The sequence below is a fragment of the Euleptes europaea genome, chromosome 8, assembly GCF_029931775.1.
Source record: "Euleptes europaea isolate rEulEur1 chromosome 8, rEulEur1.hap1, whole genome shotgun sequence".
Classification (NCBI taxonomy): Eukaryota; Metazoa; Chordata; class Lepidosauria; order Squamata; family Sphaerodactylidae; genus Euleptes; species Euleptes europaea.
The window spans coordinates 20,626,175-20,644,533 of NC_079319.1; the positions used below are offsets into that span (position 1 = coordinate 20,626,175).

The 18,359-nt window shown below is 47.0% G+C and overlaps 1 protein-coding gene across 1 annotated transcript in view; it reads left to right on the forward strand.

Moving 5' to 3' along the window:
* SYBU (syntabulin) overlaps positions 1-18,359 on the forward strand; it is a 47,559-nt gene that overhangs the window by 16,613 nt on the left and 12,587 nt on the right. The window contains exon 3 of the mRNA XM_056854694.1: positions 10,425-10,622. Coding sequence (XP_056710672.1) covers positions 10,425-10,622 — 198 coding nt within the window. The remainder of the gene's footprint in view (positions 1-10,424; positions 10,623-18,359) is intronic.

The following is an 18,359-nucleotide window of genomic DNA, read 5'->3' on the forward strand; positions in this document are numbered from 1 at the left end:
CAGGGCGGGCGACGAGAACGGCTACAAGATGCCTCTTGTACAAGACGCTCAAGACGCCAACTGCTCTTCATGATTGATAGGGTCGTAATTTCTGAAGTGATGGAGCAGTTATGACATAGCTGCAAAGGTAGGCAGGAAGGCGCAGGCCAGCCGTGGGTAGGTCTTTCAAGTCGGTTTCGAGAAGCGGCAGCTGCTTGGAAGTTCGAGGGAGAAGAGCATTCTTCTGTTCCTGATTTCCTTGCTGTGGATCAACCAAAAGGGAGACCTGTTCCTAAGTTCCCGCAAAAAAGCGGCACAGCATAGCAGTTGAGAGACCGGGGCTGCAGTCCTGAGGACGCTTTCCTGAGAGGAAGCCCCATTAAATAAAACGGAACTTAACTTCTGAGCAGTCTGGCTCTCGAGATTGCTCTCTGAGCTATTATCCCAGTTTGTATCTCACCCAAGCGCACAAATTCAGTAGGAGGCCTTCGGCAAGGTGCTGGGTTTCAACCTCCTTTGGTGCAGAACGGGGAAAACAATATTGGCCTGCCTTACGGGGCTGTTGAATGCGGAAACAATGCATGTGTGAGACTCTTTGAACGCTGAAGGTACCGCATAATTGCCAAACGTTGTACAAACTGTTGACTGATTTTGCTGAATGGCAGGAGAGGATGGAGTTGGCAGACTTAAATGGGATTAAACTCTGGGGTCTTTTATGCATGGCTGTTTCATTCGCCGTCACCCCTCCGACGACTTTGGGTCTTTGTTTTGGTTATGCGTGCCGTTTCCGACCTTCAGAGGTGTTTTAAATTCTGAAGGTGTTTTAAATTTGAGGTAAAACAGGTCCCTGAAAACGCGGGGGAAACATGGGGGGAGAGCGAGGCGACCTCTGACAGTCGGAAACTGCATGCATAATCAACACAAAGACCTGAAGTCGTCGGAGGGGTGACGGCGAGGGAAACAACCATACATAAAAGAACATTCGCCTTATCTTGCTGTGTTTAGAAGCAGGGAAAGTTGCATATTTTTACGAAGTCAATTTTTTCTTTCAATGTACAACATTCTATTGAAGACGGTCAAAAACGTTTTCTAGTGTGCTGCTATTACTCTCATTATGTATTAATTAATAGTGCAGAATAACTCATACAGTTTCTATCTTATTTATTCTCTAAAACAGCCCAGTGAGGCAGGCCATTACTTTCTCCCCTCCCCCCCCCTTTTTTTTTTTTTACAGAGACTGAACCTTCAATCTTTTCACATTCACTTTGGAGCTTTTAGTAGGATTTATTTCAGAGTAAGCGTTCCTGAGACCAGGATGTGCGAGAGAGTGACTTTTACAAGGTCATACGGCACATTCATAACCTAGCAGGGACTTGACTCCAGATTTCCCTGATCCAAGAGGCTTAGATTTTATGAACTCTGGCTGGGATTCAAAGAGCGCTGATTCAGGCCAAGAGGACTTTTTTTTTTTTGAACAGCTGACTCTCCTCATGCAGTATCCCGAACTAGTTTTGAAACTTCCCCCAATTTCAAAATCAGTTTGTAATGCAGAATGAGTAGTTGCTTTTTGACAAAAATCTGTAATCTCTTTTGTCTCGGAGAACTGGCTGGATCTCTGGATCCGTGTCCTATGTGTGCGAGAGAAAATAACTAAAATAGCTTCAGCTCTAGAGGTGAAAATGGTCTTGTTTTCTCCAAATGCCATTTCCGCACTCACAGAGATGCCGTCTCAGCCGCAAGTCAAGAGATACGTCCCCTCCCGTGACGGACAGTCTGGTTCTATGTGCAGCTGCTATTCTGTGTGATGGTGAAAATGTCGATCCTGCGAGAGGGACGTAGAGTTCAGATGTTCATCTGATACTTCTATGCGTGGAAAAAATGTCTCTCTGGCAGCCCAAGAGAGGCTGCCATCGCAACTGTACAGATGTACAGTTTTCCATGCAGCCGTTTGGAAGGGAGGTTTACACCGGTGTTAGGTGTGGGGCTCGTTTAAAAATAACCGATGGGTCGCAGGAAAGAGGAGAGTGCACAAATGAGCATGTCATTGTTTGCGGCTGAATTCGAAAGCCCAGCTTAGTGATTGGCAAGTCTAAAGGTTGTTGACGATATGCGCTCAGAAGAGGAATGGAGATCATTGCCAAGTTCATTTTGTTCCTGCGATAAGCAGCCTGGTGTCTCCTGGAAAGCTGGAGAGCTGCCGTTATAACAGAGGAGCTTTCCCCCCTGTAAATTTTCCACGATACGAAAATGTAATTTCACTGCAGATTCTATATTTCTTATTTCTCAATCTCTCTCTCTCCCCCCCAACACACACCGCTTTTACCTCCAATGGGAACGCAAAGCAGCTTACATCTTTCTCCTTGTCTCCGTATCATCCTCATAACAACCCTTGAGGTGGGTTAGGCTGACAGAAAGTGACTGGCCCCAGGTCAGCGTGGCCAGCGTGGTGTAGTGGTTAAGAGCGGTGGTTTGGAGCGGTGGACTCTGATCTGGAGTACTGGGTTTGATTCCCCACTCCTCCACATGAGCGGCGGAGGCTCATCTGATGAACCAGGTTGGTTTCCCCACTCCTACACATGAAGCCGGCTGGGTGACCTTGGACAAGTCACTCTCTCTCAGCCTCACCTACCTCACAGGGTGTCTGTTGTGGGGAGGGGAAGGGAAGGTGATGGTAAGCCGGTTTGAGTCTCCCTTAAGTGGCAGAGAAAGTCGACATATACAAACCAACTCTTTTTCTTCACCCAGTAAGCATCCATGGCAGAGAGGAATTGGAATTGGTCTCTCCCAGTTTCTGGGCTGACACTTTGACCACTCCACCAAGCTTCTGTAGCAAAGCAGAGGAAGCGAGAGTGTCTTTGTGATAACTGGAGAGTGTTGCAGAAATAAGGGGTCACTTCTTGTGACCAGGCAGCGGCTTCCTGTCTGGAACTCTGAGCAAGCGTCACTCCCTTTCGAACAGGTCCTTGCACCAGGCAAGAGAAGAGGCCGTGATACGATCTTGGGAAGCTTATGGATCACATCATCCTGCGAGCAAGTTCAAGCAGTCCAACGCTGAGCAGGCCAAGGCAACATGTTGTACTGGCAGGGCTCTGGTGGCTTGAACAGATGTCTTGCAGGGAGACATTTGGCAGGGGCAGCTTTTCTCAACAGGGAAATGCAGCGATTCAGGAAGGGTTGCTGTTGACTTTCTGCCTGACAAATGCACAGGAGCCCCGCCAGACAAGCAATGGAGCCAGTAAACCCCACACATTCCAGCAGGGTAGCTGTGACAGTGTGTTGCAGCAAAAAAGCAGAAAGACTCAGGGCATCTTCTGAGAGCTTCTTGCCTTAGATGATGACAAGTCAGAGTGCATGCTCACCTCTTAGGTAAATGGCATGTGCACACTGGAGGGCAACATTTAATATGAATGTTTAGAGGACAGTGAGAGCCAGTGTGGTGTAGTGGTTAAGGTGTCAGCTTAGGATCTGGGAAACCCAGGTTCAAATCCCCATTTGTGCCATGGAAGCTTGCTGGGTGACCTTGGGCCAGTCACACACACTCGGCTCTCACCCTGGCTAGTATTTGGATGGGATACCTCCAAGGAATGCCAGGGTTGTGACACAGAGGCAGGCAATGGCAAACCACCTCCGAACATCTCTTGCCTTGAAAACTCTACAGGGTTGTCATAAATCAGCTGTGATTTGACGGCCAAAAAAAAGACGAACCACTCCCAGAGCCCAGCAATATAATCAGAAATATATTTAACAGGCCTGACATGATTAATTATGCTGAGTGCATAAAGAACTAACATAAGCTTTCATGAGCCCACTTCACCAGGTGTAGAATGCTCCTGGTTATGCTCCTTGCTGATGACCTCTGGCTAAGATGCTGGTCTAGCTGGGCCATTAGTCTGATGTGGCGTGTTCTTAGGATGATAAGCTTATAGAACCATAGAGTTGGAAGGGACCACCAGGGTCATCTGGTCAAACCCCCTGCACAATGCAGGCAATTCACAACTACCCCCCCACACACACACCCAGCGACCCCTACTCCATGCCCAGAAGATGGCCAAGATGCCCTCCCTCTCATGAACTCAGTGTGCTCACTAAGTTGGCCAGGAAGAAAACTGGTATGAAACTAGAGGTGAGATCTCGCTCCAGTGCCATTTTCCTGGTATAAATCCTACCCCTTGCTGCTTTTTGGCCCATGGGTGAAAGTATCCAGGCATTTGTACGGTCAATGAAAAATGTAGTTTTTGATGGGGCACATTCTGCTCCTGGCTACTTCATTGACTTGGAAGACCCTGCAAGCTGGCTTTTCCTGCAGACTTGGTCTGCAGAAACTCTGGCTCAGCACTTCAGGGCAAATTGAGAAAGGGACATTCTATCTTCCTATCAGTTTCCCAAAATGCTTCTGGGAACTTCTTTCCTTTCGATTATGACAGGTCAGTAGGTGCTCCTCTACGATTGATTTATTGTTGTTGTTATTCAGCAAGAGTGAGGCACTAGTATCCTGGCCAGAAGAACAGGATTCTGGCTAAAGGGAGTGGGTTGGATCATATAACTCCCTTCACTGAAGTACAGAAGCCTTCCTTTGTCAAAATGAGGCTCTTTCCACTGGAGCACAGCTGCTTGCCAGCAGAAGGGAGTCATAGGATCCAGCCAAATGTAATTTATGGGCCTAATCTGGGCAGACTATGTGCTGTTTTTCCGCTTTGGAAAGCTGTGCTATGTGCTGCATATATTTATTTGGGGGAGTAAGCCTATTGAAGTAAGTGACATTTGCTTCTGAGGAAACGTTTTCAGATTGTGCAATAAGAACATAAGAAAGGCCCTGCTGGATCAGACCAAGGCCCATCAAGTCCAGCAGTCTGTTCACACAGCGGCCAACCAGGTGCCTCTAGGAAGCCCACAGACAAGACGACTGCAAAGCACCATCCTGCCTGTGTTCCACCGCACCCAAAATAATAGGCATGCTCCAAGTGTGTGCTCAACATAGGGTTGCCAGATCCCTCTTTGCCACCTGCGGGAGGTTTTTGGGGTAGAGCCTGAGGAGGATGGGGTTTGGGGAATGGAGGGACTTGCCATAGAGTCCAATTGCCAAAGCGCCCATTTTCTCCAGGGGAACTGATCTCTATCAGCTGGAGATCAGTTGTAATAGCAGGAGATCTCCAGCTAGTACCTGGGGGTTAGGAAAGCAGTACGGGATAATATATATAAACAAAGTGCAAATTTTATGAGCTACTGAGGTATGTGTCATGTATATGGTCTTTGTTTCACCTCAGTAGCTCATAAAATTTGCACTTTGTTTATATATATTATCCCGTACTGCTTTCCTAACCTCTTGGTATTAGTACAGAGGTGCCGTTTTTCTCCCCAGTACCTGGGGGTTGGCAACCCTAGCTCAACAAAGCAATTGTTGTAAAGGTATTCCAGTCCAAGCCCATCGATTTTCTTGGCGCTTAAGTGTCTAAGATGTAATGCAACACAACTATTTAATTGAGAGGTCAGATGTAACACAGTCACATGTAACTTGTGGGTTCCCCTCAGTTCTTGAGTGTGCAGTACCTGATTAGGATCAGGACTGCGGTGTACATGGGAAGGGGCATCAGCCTTCCCCTCTGTGCCATTTTTACAACTCACCGGTGCAATATTTGGGCTTTTACAACAGGCCTGATAGCATCCACACAGGATGGTTTCAGTAGGGTTGCCAACCTCCAGGTACTAGCTGGAGATCTCCTGCTATTACAACTGATCTCCAGCCGATTGAGATCAGTTCACCTGGAGAAAATGGCCACTTTGGCAATTAGATCTTATGGCATTGAAGTCCCTCCCCTCCCCAAACCCCACTCTCCTCAGGCTCCGTCCCAAAAACATCCCGCTGGTTGCAAAGAGAAGAAGAAGAGTTGGTTTTTATACGCCGACTTTCTCTACCACTTAAGGGAGACTCAAACCAGCTTACAATCACCTTCTCTTCCCCTCCCCACAACAGACACCCTGTGAGGTAGGTGGAGCTGAAAGAGCTCTAACAGAGCTGTGACTGGCCCAAGGTCACCCAGCTGGCTTTGTGTGTAGGAGTGAGGAAACCAACCCGGTTCACCAGATTAGCCTATACCCGTGTTGGCGAACCTATGGCACGCGTGCCGACTCCGGCACGCGTCGCCCTCTCTGCTGGCACGCAGGCTCAGCTAGGCGGCGGGGCCCGCCCCTGGACTCCCCGCTGCCAGCTTTGAACTGCTCTGCGCTGCCTGCAGGCAGCGCGGAGCAGTTCAAAGGCCCCACCCCCCTCCCTGCACTCTCCGCCGCCCAGCCTTTCCCCTCCCCCCCTCCCCGGCCAAAACCCCGTTTGCGGTGCACGAGGCGGTTGCCGCCCTCCAGCCCCCTTCTCCCTTTCCCTCCCCTCCTTCCCGGCCAAAAACCCCTTTGCAGAGCTCAGAGGTGGCTGCCGCCCTCCAGCCCCCTTCTCCCTCTCCCTCCCCGGCCAAAAAACCCTTTGCAGGGCACACGAGGCGGCTGCCGTCTTCCAGCCTCCCTCTCCCTCTCCCTCCCCGGCCAAAAAACCCTTTGCAGGGCACACGAGGCGGCTGCCGTCTTCCAGCCTCCCTCTCCCTCTCCCTCCCCCGGCCAAAAAACCCTTTGCAGGGCGCACGAGGCGGCTGCCGTCTTCCAGCCTCCCTCTCCCTCTCCCTCCCCCAGCCAAAACCCCTTTTGCAGGGCGCACGAAGCGGCTGCCACCCTCCAGCCCCCTTCTCCCTCCCCCAGCCAAAACCCCTTTTGCAGGGCGCACAAGGCGGCTGCCGTCCTCCAGCCCCCTTCTCCCTTTCCCTCCCCAGCCAAAAAACCCTTTGAAGAGCGCACGAGGCAGCTGCAGCCTCGCGAGCCGGCCCTGCAGACCCCTTCCCTTTCTCCCTCGGTGCCTTCTATGGGCAAAAACCCTTTTCCTGGGTCGCAAGGCAGCTGCCCTGCAGCCCCCTTTTCCCTCTCCCTTCAAAACCCCTTTCCTGGGCGTGCAAGGTGGCAACGCGCTGGCCCAGAAGCCTCATTCTCCCCGCCCCCCCGCCAGAAGTCCCTGGCGAAGCCCCTCAGCTTGCGAGGCTGCAGCTGCCTCTCATGCTGGCCCAGAAGCCCCCTTCCCCACCAAAAACCCCTTTCCTTGGCGCACGAGGTGGCTGCCGCCCTACTCACCAGCCCAGAAGCCCCCTTCCTTCCCTGGCCAGAAAGCTCTTCCTTCCTTTCTTCCTTTCCTTTTCCTCCCTCCGTCTCTCCCTGAAAACTTTCCTGATTCCAGCAAATGCCTGCTAGGTCTCTCCAGGACTTCCTCAAGAATGGAGAATACAGCCCTCCCACAACTGGTAGACTGCCTCTGAATGTGAAGGTACCACTATGGATGTCTGGTTCCCAGCTATATTAGGTCTAATGCAGTTTTTGTTCTAATGCAGTTTTTGCAGGCAGCATGGAGCAGTTCAAAGGCCCTGCCCCCTTCCCTGGACTCCTCGCTGCCCAGCAGGGAGTCCAGGGAAGTTGTTTTTTCTAAACTAAAACCTCAGTATTCAGGTTAAATTGCCGTGTTGGCACTTTGCAATAAATAAGTGGGTTTTGGGTTGCAGTTTGGGCACTCGATCTCTAAAAGGTTCGCCATCACTGGCCTATACCGTTCACGTGGAGGAGTGGGGAATCAAACCTGGTTCTCCAGATCAGACTCCACCGCTCCAGACCACTGCTCTTAACCACTACACCATGCTGGGACCTGGCAACCCTAGGTTTCAGGCTAGGAAAACAGCATTAGGAGGAAGGCCCCTTCTCCATGTGCTCCACAGCTGAAGTTGCCAGGCCCTGCCAGGTGCAGTGGGGACATGAGGGGCACGGTTGATGATGACATGATGTCACTTCCAGGGACATCCTGAAAGTGATGTCTCCAGGAATCACCAGGAACTGTATGATAAAGCCATAGAGTTTCTGGAGATTCCTGAAGAGGACAGGTGTCACTTCTGGGTTTTCACTGGAAGTGATGTCACACCATTGTCCTGACTGTTGTTTCTTTTTTGTTGATTTTTCTTCTGCTGCTACCTCAAAGGTTGCTGGTGGGAGCCAATGCAAGAGAAATGGTCCTGATCCTACTGGGCCACTGCTGGGGTCGTTAACCTCTAGGTGGGACCTGACGTTCTTCCAGAATTACAGCTGATCTCCAGACGACAGAGATCAGATCCCCAGGAGAAAACAGCAGCTGGTCTCTATGGCATCACATCCCTGCTAAACTCCCTTCCCTCTCAACACTCTGCCCTCCTCAGGCCCTGCCACCAAGTCTTCAGGAGTTTCCCAACCTGGAATTGGCACCCCTAGCGCATGCAGGAATTTTGAAACGCCTTTATCAAAGCAATAGCAAAATGTCTGCAAAATGCCTACCTTCCTTCCATTCTCTTGGAAACGAAAGGTTCCCTGAAATACCAGCCCCTTAAAACTATAAATGATTCTGTGACACATGCAGTTGGTTTCAGTAAAACGAAGGAAGCGTTTCATTGCAACGAGCTGCTGAATTAAATTTCAGGCATGTGCACACTGGAGGGCAACATTTAACATGAGTATTTATAGGACAGTAAAATGGTGGCCGACTCCAGCAATGTAATCTTAGACTCAAAAGAAAATGGATCATATCCGTTCTACTCTCCAGCATGGATGCCAAATTACATGCACTCCCGATCCTAAAAGTTCAGCAGTCATTAGTGCAGTTTACAACAAAATATGTGCTTAAGTTGTTCAGTCTGTACATTATGAAATTGAAGAAATGCGTCCTTATGTAGATTCACACTGCCCATTTCTAATTCAAAAAGCAATGCACTGAATACGTACTGACACTTACGGCATGTCTTTACTACATGTATGATCAGCAACTCTCAAGGCTTCCTTCAGGGTAGGCATAATACCCTGCAGTGGAACTCTGTATACTGTGTTTTAATTCACCGCTTGTTAGCCTTACTTATCCATCCCTCTGCTGTCTTCTTTTCCTTCCCCAAATTGGGTCGGTGTGGGGTAGTGGTTAGGACTACAATCAGGAAGACCCAGATTCAAATTCCCACTTTGCCATAAATAGGGTTGCCAGGTCCCTCTTCGCCACCGGCGGGAGGTTTTGGAGTGGAGCCTGAGAAGGATGGGGTTTGGGGAGGGGAGGGATTTCAATGCCATAAGGTCCAATTGCCAAAGTGGCCATTTTCTCCAGGTGAACTGAGGTGCAACCGTACAAACCAAATTATCCACTGCAGAAGATGCTTTGGAATGTAGGGTTGCCAACCTCCTGAGATTTCCCCAGAATTGATGTTTCTCCCTTCTAGGAATTGACAAAAACTCTATGGTTTTACCATATAATTTTGACTGATTCCTGGGGAGGTGTGGCATCACTTCTCGGTTCCATCGGAAACAATATCATGGCCACCCTCCATGTTCCCCAGTCTCTCATTGTTTGCAAGGCTTGGCAACACTGTAGTGAAGGGGGAATACATACTTACATAAATTATTTGCAGGATATTTTTGTGTGTGTCAGTAAACTGTATATCAGTGCTGGACTGAATACCCCAAAGCTCTGTCTTAATATGTGTGTGTTAAGTGCCGTCAAGTTGCTTCCAACTCATGGCGACCCTATGAATCAATGTCCTCCAAAATGTCCTATCTTTGACAGCCTTGCTCAGATCTTGCAAACTGAGGGTGTGGCTTCCTTGATTGAGTCAATCCATCTCTTGTTGGGTCTTCCTCTTTTCCTGCTGCCCTCAACTTTTCCTAGCACGATTGTCTTTTCCATTGACTCTTGTCATCTCAAGATGTGACCAAAGTACAATAGCCTCAGTTTAGTCATTTTAGCTTCTAGATTTGATCTATAACCCAGTGGGCTACCCTAAATTGCCAAGTCTTGGTGGAAACCACAGCCTTTGGCAAAAGAATGGCGGTGCTTGTTAAAGACTGTAGATCTCCTCAGTGGGCCTTAACTGTCCTGTCTTTTCTAGTGACTCTTGTCTTCTCATAATGTGACCAAAATACAATAGCCTTAGTTTAGTCATTTTAGCTTCTAGGGTCAGTTCAGGCTTGATTTGATCTATAACCCACGGATTTATTTTTTTTGGCGGTCCAGGGTATCCGTAACACTCTCCTCCAACACCACATTTCAAAAGATATGTCTCCTTTAATTTTAAATCTTCCCATTTTAGCAGCTGATGCTCTGTTCCTGGTGACTTTTTTTTTTTTTTTACAGTCTTCTGACATCTGGCTCCATCCCAAAAATGTGATCCCAGTTCTCAAATGTGGAAACTGCCCCATGGATTGCAAACCCCCCCCCCCCCCGGACATGCTCTTTGTTGGAAACTGCCACTGCACGAAATAAGAATGCAACAAGAATGCAACAAGACGATTTCTCTGCCCCCTGTGTTTTGCTTAACCAGATAACCTTTCTTGTGGCATTTTGTTTGGTCGCCCATTTCCAGATGACACAGGTTGCCCCAGCAGCCAGTCGGTATCTCCAGTGAAGACTCCTCCTGATACTGGACACAGCCCGGTCAGTTTTTGTACTGGCAGTGATGGAGATCACACGAGGAAGAAATTTAATTCGGGAACAATGGGGGACGGAATGCAACAGTCAGCTCGACATAAGAAGGAAACAAAGACCAGCCTCGTGAAGCCGGGTAAGGCACTTCAGATTTTGCATTTTTTTTTTTTTGCTGTCATTGTTCAGTGGGACTGTAGAAGATTTGCTTGTTTGTTTTCTTTAATCTTGCAAGTATCATACGGGCCCAAGCTATAAAGAATAAAATTATACAGACCACAGCGGTGTTCCTTTTCTTTAAGCACACATGTTGAATACTAAAAAGGTGATTTTTTTAAACACTTGAAGCAGGTTGTGTTATGTATAAAATCAGGAAACGGTTTAATGCTTGGGCAAATTTATTCGAAGACACTGTATTTAATTGTTCTGGTGGTGTTCAATCATGTCTCATCCCTTGGGGATGATTTTCTGCTGGAATAAAAGGTTCCTTTCTATGCAGTTTGACATACACGGTGGTTACTAATAAATCCACATTTAATTTGACTCTTCTCATCTATCTAATTTAAGATATATATGTGCTTTCGTCATAATTTTATTTGGTGGTGTCGACTGGCTTCTCTTGCTCTTGTTAATGGTTAAAGCAAGAATGTAATTTGAATGAAGCCTTAAATAAGGTGAAGGAACAGCTTTAGTTCTTTACTGATTCTGATAAAATAGGGGAGAGGCAGTATAAATGCAATCTTGTTTAGGAAGCATGTTGTATAGGTTTGCCAACCTCCAGGTACTATCTGGAACTCTCCTGCTATTACAACTGATCTCCAACTGATAGTGATCAGTTCCCCTAGAGAAAATGGGCACTTTGGCAATTGGACTCTATGGCATTGAAGTCCCTCCCCTCCCCAAACCCCTCCCTCCTTAGGCTCCACCCCAAAAACCTCCCGCTGGTGGCGAAGAGGGACCTGGCACCCTAATGTTATGTCTTATTTTGATCATCAACCAAAAAGAGTCACATCATCAATTTTCCCCCAAATAACCTGTGGAGGAGGAAGATAGACACATTTTGTGAAGATCTGTGCTGCTTGGCTATAACAATCCCCAGAAAGCTCAATTTTTTTTAATGTAGGAAGCTTAATTTAATATATGCTGGAACTATTCATGAGTCTGGGTGGCAGACAGCTCCTCCAGCACAGTGGTTCAGTGGTACAGCACATGATTTAAATGTATAAGATCCCAGGATCAATTTCTGGCATCTCCAGTCAAAAGATCTCAGGTAGCAGGTATCGGGGAAGAACTCTGTCCACCTGAGACTCAGGAAAGCAGCTACCAGGTAGAGAAGACAATACTGAGTTAGATGGACTGGTATTCTAACTTGGTATAAGGATGTTTCACATGGGGCCATAAAAAGCCTATGTGTGAAAGCAATGGTAATAATAATGCGCAGAGCATGTTTTTTAAGTGCGAAGTGTGTATTATTTGAATATTTTTCAATAGCCTGGTAACAGTGGGCCAGTGTTTATCAGCCCCTCCCCGCCAACTGTAGATAAGAAACCAAGAGAGCATAGCTGTTGTAAGTCCATCTACAAAGTTTCTGGTGGAGCTTTGATTTGAACTGGACCGTAATTCCTGCTTTCTACCGTCCTGTCCCAGAGGAACTTGTACAGATCCCCCTTTAGTATGAAGACAATGCCATAGCCATTTGCCCAACACAGGTCATTGACAATCGCAAAGAATAATACGAAGCTTTCCCGTATGTGTGTGTTAAGTGGCAGTTTTTTTGGTACTTCCTGTTCTTACTGTTTTGTTGAAATATTAGCTCCTGTTCTGATTTCAAGGTGCTGCTGGCAGCAGATAACGTCGATGACTAACAGGCATATCGTTATAAATTTGCAGTGAACGGTTCTATCCAGTGGGCTACCCTAAATTGCCATGTCTTGGTGGAAGCCACAGCCTTTGGCAAAAGAATGGTGGTGTTTGTTAATGACTCCTCCGTGGGCCTTAATTGTCAGGAAATGGTTCTGTTGAGGAGCTCCAGGTCTTGAAAAAGGTGACCTTGATGAGGTCCGTTGCCCTCCAAGAGAGAATATGGTTTATTTCTTTTGAGTATTTATGTCCTGCCTTTCTGTTTAACAGTAACTACTCACATGAACACATGAAGCTGCCTTATACTGAATGAGACCCTAGGTCCATCAAAGTCAGTATTGACTACTCAGACCAGCAATGGCTCTCCAGGGTCTCAGGCAGAGGTCTTTCACATCACCTACCTGCCTAGTCCCTTTAACTGGAGATGCTGAGGATTGAACCTGGGACCTTCTGCATGCCAAGCAGATGCTATACCACTGAGCCACGGCCCCTCCCCTAACATGGCAAGACCGAAAGATTCCAAATGCTTCTGAATATGAAAGATGGCAAGCCCTCCATCACCTGCTTGATCGGCACGCACCTTTATCTTTAAGAGCCACAGGGATGATTTGGCAGGGAGAGGTAGTGATCTGCAAGATGTTCTGCAGCACAATAGACTTCATATTGATTTTGCATCCAAAAATTCTGTTCTCAAGAGAAGCACACTTTAAAGAGCTTTAAAAAAACAACAACCCTTGTTTGTAATGTTGTGCTGGGCGTGCTGCTGTTTGTTCTCCGTTTGTTGCAAAGATCAGCAAACAGGAGAGAATTAATGTGTCTGGTGTTCAGACAACAGGATACAGAATGTACAAAAACTGAATAGCGGCTTTGTCATGGGAGTGGTTTTTGGAGAATAGCTTTGCGTTGGCCCATTGTGCTGAAATGCACTTTCAAAACATTGCTTAGTCTGCTCTTGCTGGTAGTTAGATTTTAAAGAGGGCAGCTCACTGTCAAGTTGATACTCAAGAGTAATGTTTACTAATGTGCATTTGGCAGTTTTAACACCAGTTGCACAAAAATTAAGTCTCGCTGACTCCCAGCAACTTCTGATGCTGTGTTCTGACTCAATTCTTTTGTTTCCTGTTGCACCTTCTTAAAATGGTAAGCAAGTCTGTGCATTGTGATAATGTGCTGTGCGCATTCCCTCAAGAGAGAGGGAGAGAGATGCTGCTCATTTTCTGATAGGTTCCCTTTTCGTCTCACGTCTGTTGCTATGGTGCCTGGGTAGGTTTGCTTATTTGACCCGCTAACTCGAGGAGTTATTAAAGGATCTGTCTCCATGGATACACCCGAATGAAACAGTACTCTGCAGAAGACGTGAAATATACACATCGCTTCTGCGAAAGGATAAAAGCGACCGTGTGTTTGTACAGGGGTATACCATCCCCGTTCCGAAAGCTTTAAAGTTAGATACATTAAAATAAACACCCAAAATGTAAGTCGTGAGATCGACACGGTGCCAGGTAGGCGTCTCTGGCCAGCTCCCTGCTTCGAAGCAGCCATTTTAGAAAATCTAGATATCCCGAGATTGGTCTGATGATGCTAAAGCAGAATGTTGTGGCGTGTGCATGAGCACTTTTGTACTTGGGTGCATGACTAAGGCTGGAACGGAACTCAGAGCCAGGACAGAGAGATGACACTATGCAAATGAAAGGGTGGAGCTATGCAGATGAGGACAGCCTTGGTTGACAGTGGGTTCTGCTCGAACAAAGTCAGGTGGCCAAAATCTAGAATACAGCAGAAAACAACTAGCTCCTTCCTCTATGTACCAGAAGGGGGCAGTTTGTGTTTTGACTGAAGCACACTTACTTTCTTCCAAGGTCCGCCAGGGTTCTTATAATATATAGGATCCCCCCATATCCACAACACATATGTCAGTAGCCATAATCTTCTTGTCTATGTGCTGCACATATGGCCAATTCTTTTTTCTCTCCATAGTAGTCAATGGACCCCATGGTAATTTTTAGGGTTGCCAACTGCCAGGTAGTAGCAGGAGATCTCCTGCTAATTCAACTGATCTCCAGCCGATAGAGATCAGATCACCTTGGAGAAAAATGGCTGCTTTGGCAATTGAACTCTATGGCATTGAAGTCCCTCCCCTCCCCAAACCCCGCCCTTTTCAGGCTCCACACAGTCACTCCACTTCAGCCAAAGATTTCCCTTTGACCTTTTTAGAGCTGCTTTCTCTGGACATCTCTTCTGGACTGTTAAATGTCACCCATTCCCAAACTCTATCCAACTTTCCACACTTTTCTTTCTGAGCTCATGTATAGTAGGGCTGTCGATTCGGTTCCATCCGACATGGAAAACAGCCAAATTTTCCCCGATTCGGCAGTTTCCAGTTTGGATAGAGCCGAAGTAAAAAAAGGCGGGAAAATGACGAGCCGAACTCGGCAAGTTCGGCCGGACGCCGGATAAATTCATACAACTTCGGCGCCCTCGAATCAGCATTCTCCTGCAGCCAATGGTGGCCCAAGCTGGGTCTTCTTCTGGCCAATCAGAGCAGGGATTCTCCCTTTTGAATTGGCCAGGAGAAGAGTATAAAAACTCCCGAGTCCCTCCCGTCCCGTCCCGAGTTAATTTCCTTCCATTTTGGTGCTGCTGCCCTGAGAGATCCTGCCGAATTCTACGAATCCGAATAGGGGGAGTTCGGACTTCAGCATGTCCCAAATAAAAACAGGCCGAATTTTGCCGAATCCGAATTTTACCGAATTTTTTTTTCAACAGCCCTAGTAATGTATGATTTATGTGTTCGCTGCTTGAAAGGTATATTCTTTATTATTTTATTCTTTAATTAAAACCCATTTAATTGTACAACTGCCTGCTTATTTGAGAGTTCCCCCCAGGAGTTATCCTGGTATACATAGGCTATCGATCCTAGTTACCCCCCCCCCACACACACACATACTGGCTCTGTCTCCTCAGCTAATCCCCCTAAGTAAAGTGGAGACTGCCTATTTAGGGTGACACCCTTCATCGTCAGAAAGGTCCCTTTTCCAAAATAACCCTTTTTTTAGAGAACTAGCAGATGGAACAGCCCATGATCATGCTGCCTGCTGGCTTCCTTGCGCCGGTTGAGCTGGAAGCAATCTGCTTCCTACCCACTCTGCCAGTACAGTTCCTTCATTCTCCTGTGGATCGATCCTAATAGCCTGCATGCTGCTTTCCTTTCCTGAAGGAAGGATACATGAGCAAACGGGGCCTGTCTTTTTGTAGCGGGGAGGAAGGCAGGAGAGGCCTTCCAGCTCCTTCTGTGTTTCTGCAAGGATGGGATGTCTCTACTGTTGATACCCTTTTCAGAGTACCAGTTAGTGTTAAAACTCAGCCCTTCTGCTACTTTTGTTCCATTTCATTTATTAGTATTGTAATTAATTTTCTTTCCTCACAAAATAGGCCTAAGGTGCATACATAATAACAGCAACAATTGAAGAATGAGCAGCACAAAGTCAACAAAAGACCCACTGAAGCACCACACCATGTCAAGCGTATCTTTCAGTTGCGAAATAAAAGCTCTGTTGAACCATAACCTGGAATAAGTAGAATTTAGTATGCCCTTCTGTTGTGTGGCACCACAGTCCCTACATAGTAGGGTTGCCAGGTCCATCTTCGCCACTGACGGGAGGTTTTTGGGGCAGAGCCTGAGGAGGGTGGGATTTGGGGAGGGGAGGGACTTCAATGCCAGAGAGTCCAATTGCCAAAGTGGCCATTTTCTCCAGGTGATCTTATCTCTATTGGCTGGAGATTAGCTGTAATAGCAGGAGATCTCCAGCTAGTACCAGGAGGTTGGAAACCCTAGGTATAATGCCATAGAGTTCACCTTTCAGAGCGGCCATTTTCTCCAGGTGAACTGATCTCTGTCGCCTGGAGATCAGTTGTAATAGTAGGAGATCTTCAGCTACCACCTGGAGGCTGGCAACCCTAGCTGTAATCCAGGAGGGCTGCAACTCTACCCCACACCTACATTAAGCAGTTATTTGGAGCATATTTACTGCTTTTCAGGATTTCTTTCTTTTGGAGAGGGGAGTAATTTACAGACAGTGCAATTCTAAGGGGAGTTGCTCCAATCTAAGCCCATTTATTTCAGTGGGCTTAGACTGGAGTAACTGTGCATGGGATCGTGGTCTAAATCATGTTTTTGGGCATATCTGGTGACCCCCCTACCTTCTCTGTGTGTGGTCTGGTTTGCTGCTTTCATCATCCACACAAGGGCTGACCGGTTTACTGTTAGATTGCATGACCGTCCACGTGCATTTTCTTGACAAAGCGAAGGCTAGGAAGTAAACTGCTTGCTAAAAAAAACAACAATGATCTAGAAGGTCACACTTCCATAACTGAAATTCCTTGCAGAACTCATGGTTAAGTCCTGTTCTGAGGTCCAACCCAGATATTATGTTGGAAAGGGTCTCTGTCATTGGGTTTTGTTAGTACTTTAATGCCTACCTGTTGAGGTCGATTGTCCATTGTTGCTACTTCTAGGTCATCCCATAGTTGCTTTAGAATGATGTTTCTTTTAAAAAAAATAATGATGATGATGATTCATACCCTTTCTGGTCCGTCACTATTTTCTCCATGTTTTATAGGATTACTTCCCCCATGTTTTATAGGATTATCCTCAAGGTTAGAGTTTTTCAGTAATCTGTGTAGATCCCTCTTAGCCTTTTGATACTCTTCAAAATGCCAGCCTGGTTTAATTGGTTAGCTTTGAAGTGCTATTTTGGTGGTTTCTAATCATTTCAGCCTTTGTATCATATTGATGTACGAGAGCGGCTGACTGATGTGTAGCTTGGTGCAGGCAAGATACAACGCAAGGCGGGATTCTTCACACAAGGTTTTATTCTTCTGCCCTTCTTACAGCCCCTACTCTGTGTTCCCTCCGTATGTCTTTCCCCCCTCCTATTCCCCTCCCTTCTTTTCAGTTGAGGGGGTCTAGTCTGCCCAGCAACAGACTACAGTGTCTTCTAAACATCAGCAACAAAGTGAGCTACAGCTATTAAAACACAACACTCATTCGCTTGTGTATCTCCTGCTGCGGTTTATCCTATTGTACTCGCAGGCTTTTCTTTGGTCACAGATCCCTTAATCTCAAATACCTATTAACTGGCTACCATGCACCACCAAACAGAAACATTGACACTCAAAAAGCAGAGTATTCTCTCCTTTGCAGTGGCTTTTAGGGGTGTGATCATCACAGTTGCCATGGTGACTCACCACCCCTTTTTTGTTGTTGTTCTTTTATCCATGTATGTGAAAATAGTGCGTTATACGATAAATAGCATTCCTCCACCTGAAGCACCCATCTCTTTTGTTCCCTTTATTTGGTACCTGGAGAAATCGCTACTGGTTAGAGTTTGAAAGGGTTGGTTGTGTGGCAAATCCCCCCCTCCCTAAAGCAAATCACATACATAACGCTATAGCGCAATAACAGCTCTATTAACGTTTGGAATGGAAACAGGCAGCAGTTGATTGCTGTAGCGCTATAGCAGCAATCTTTTAAAAGGGGGAGAATGACCACTAACAACCAATGTAGGGAAAATGACCACTGCAGGGACTGAGGTGGGAAAAGTGGCACTTAGGTGGGCAGAACCTGAAAAAATGCACACCTGCCCATCCACATGGTGTTCAAGGCGCCTTGACGATGATGTTTCCAAAAATGCTTCACCAAAACAGATTTGGGACAGATCAGCAAAGCAGAGGAAAATGCAGAAGCAGGACAAATAGAGGGCAATTCATGTGGACGTTCCCCAAAACAGTACTGTGGTAAAGAACCCAAGGCAGAGTAAAAGTGGGGAGGGGCTTTGGCTCAGTGGTAGAGCATCTGCTTGGCATGCAGAAGGTCCCAGGTTCAATCCCTGGCATCTCCAGTTAAAGGGACTAGGCAAGTAGGTGATGTGAAAGACCTCTGCCTGAGACCCTGGAGAGCCGCTGCTGGTCTGAGTAGCCAATACTGACTTTGATGGACCAAGGGTCTGATTCAGTA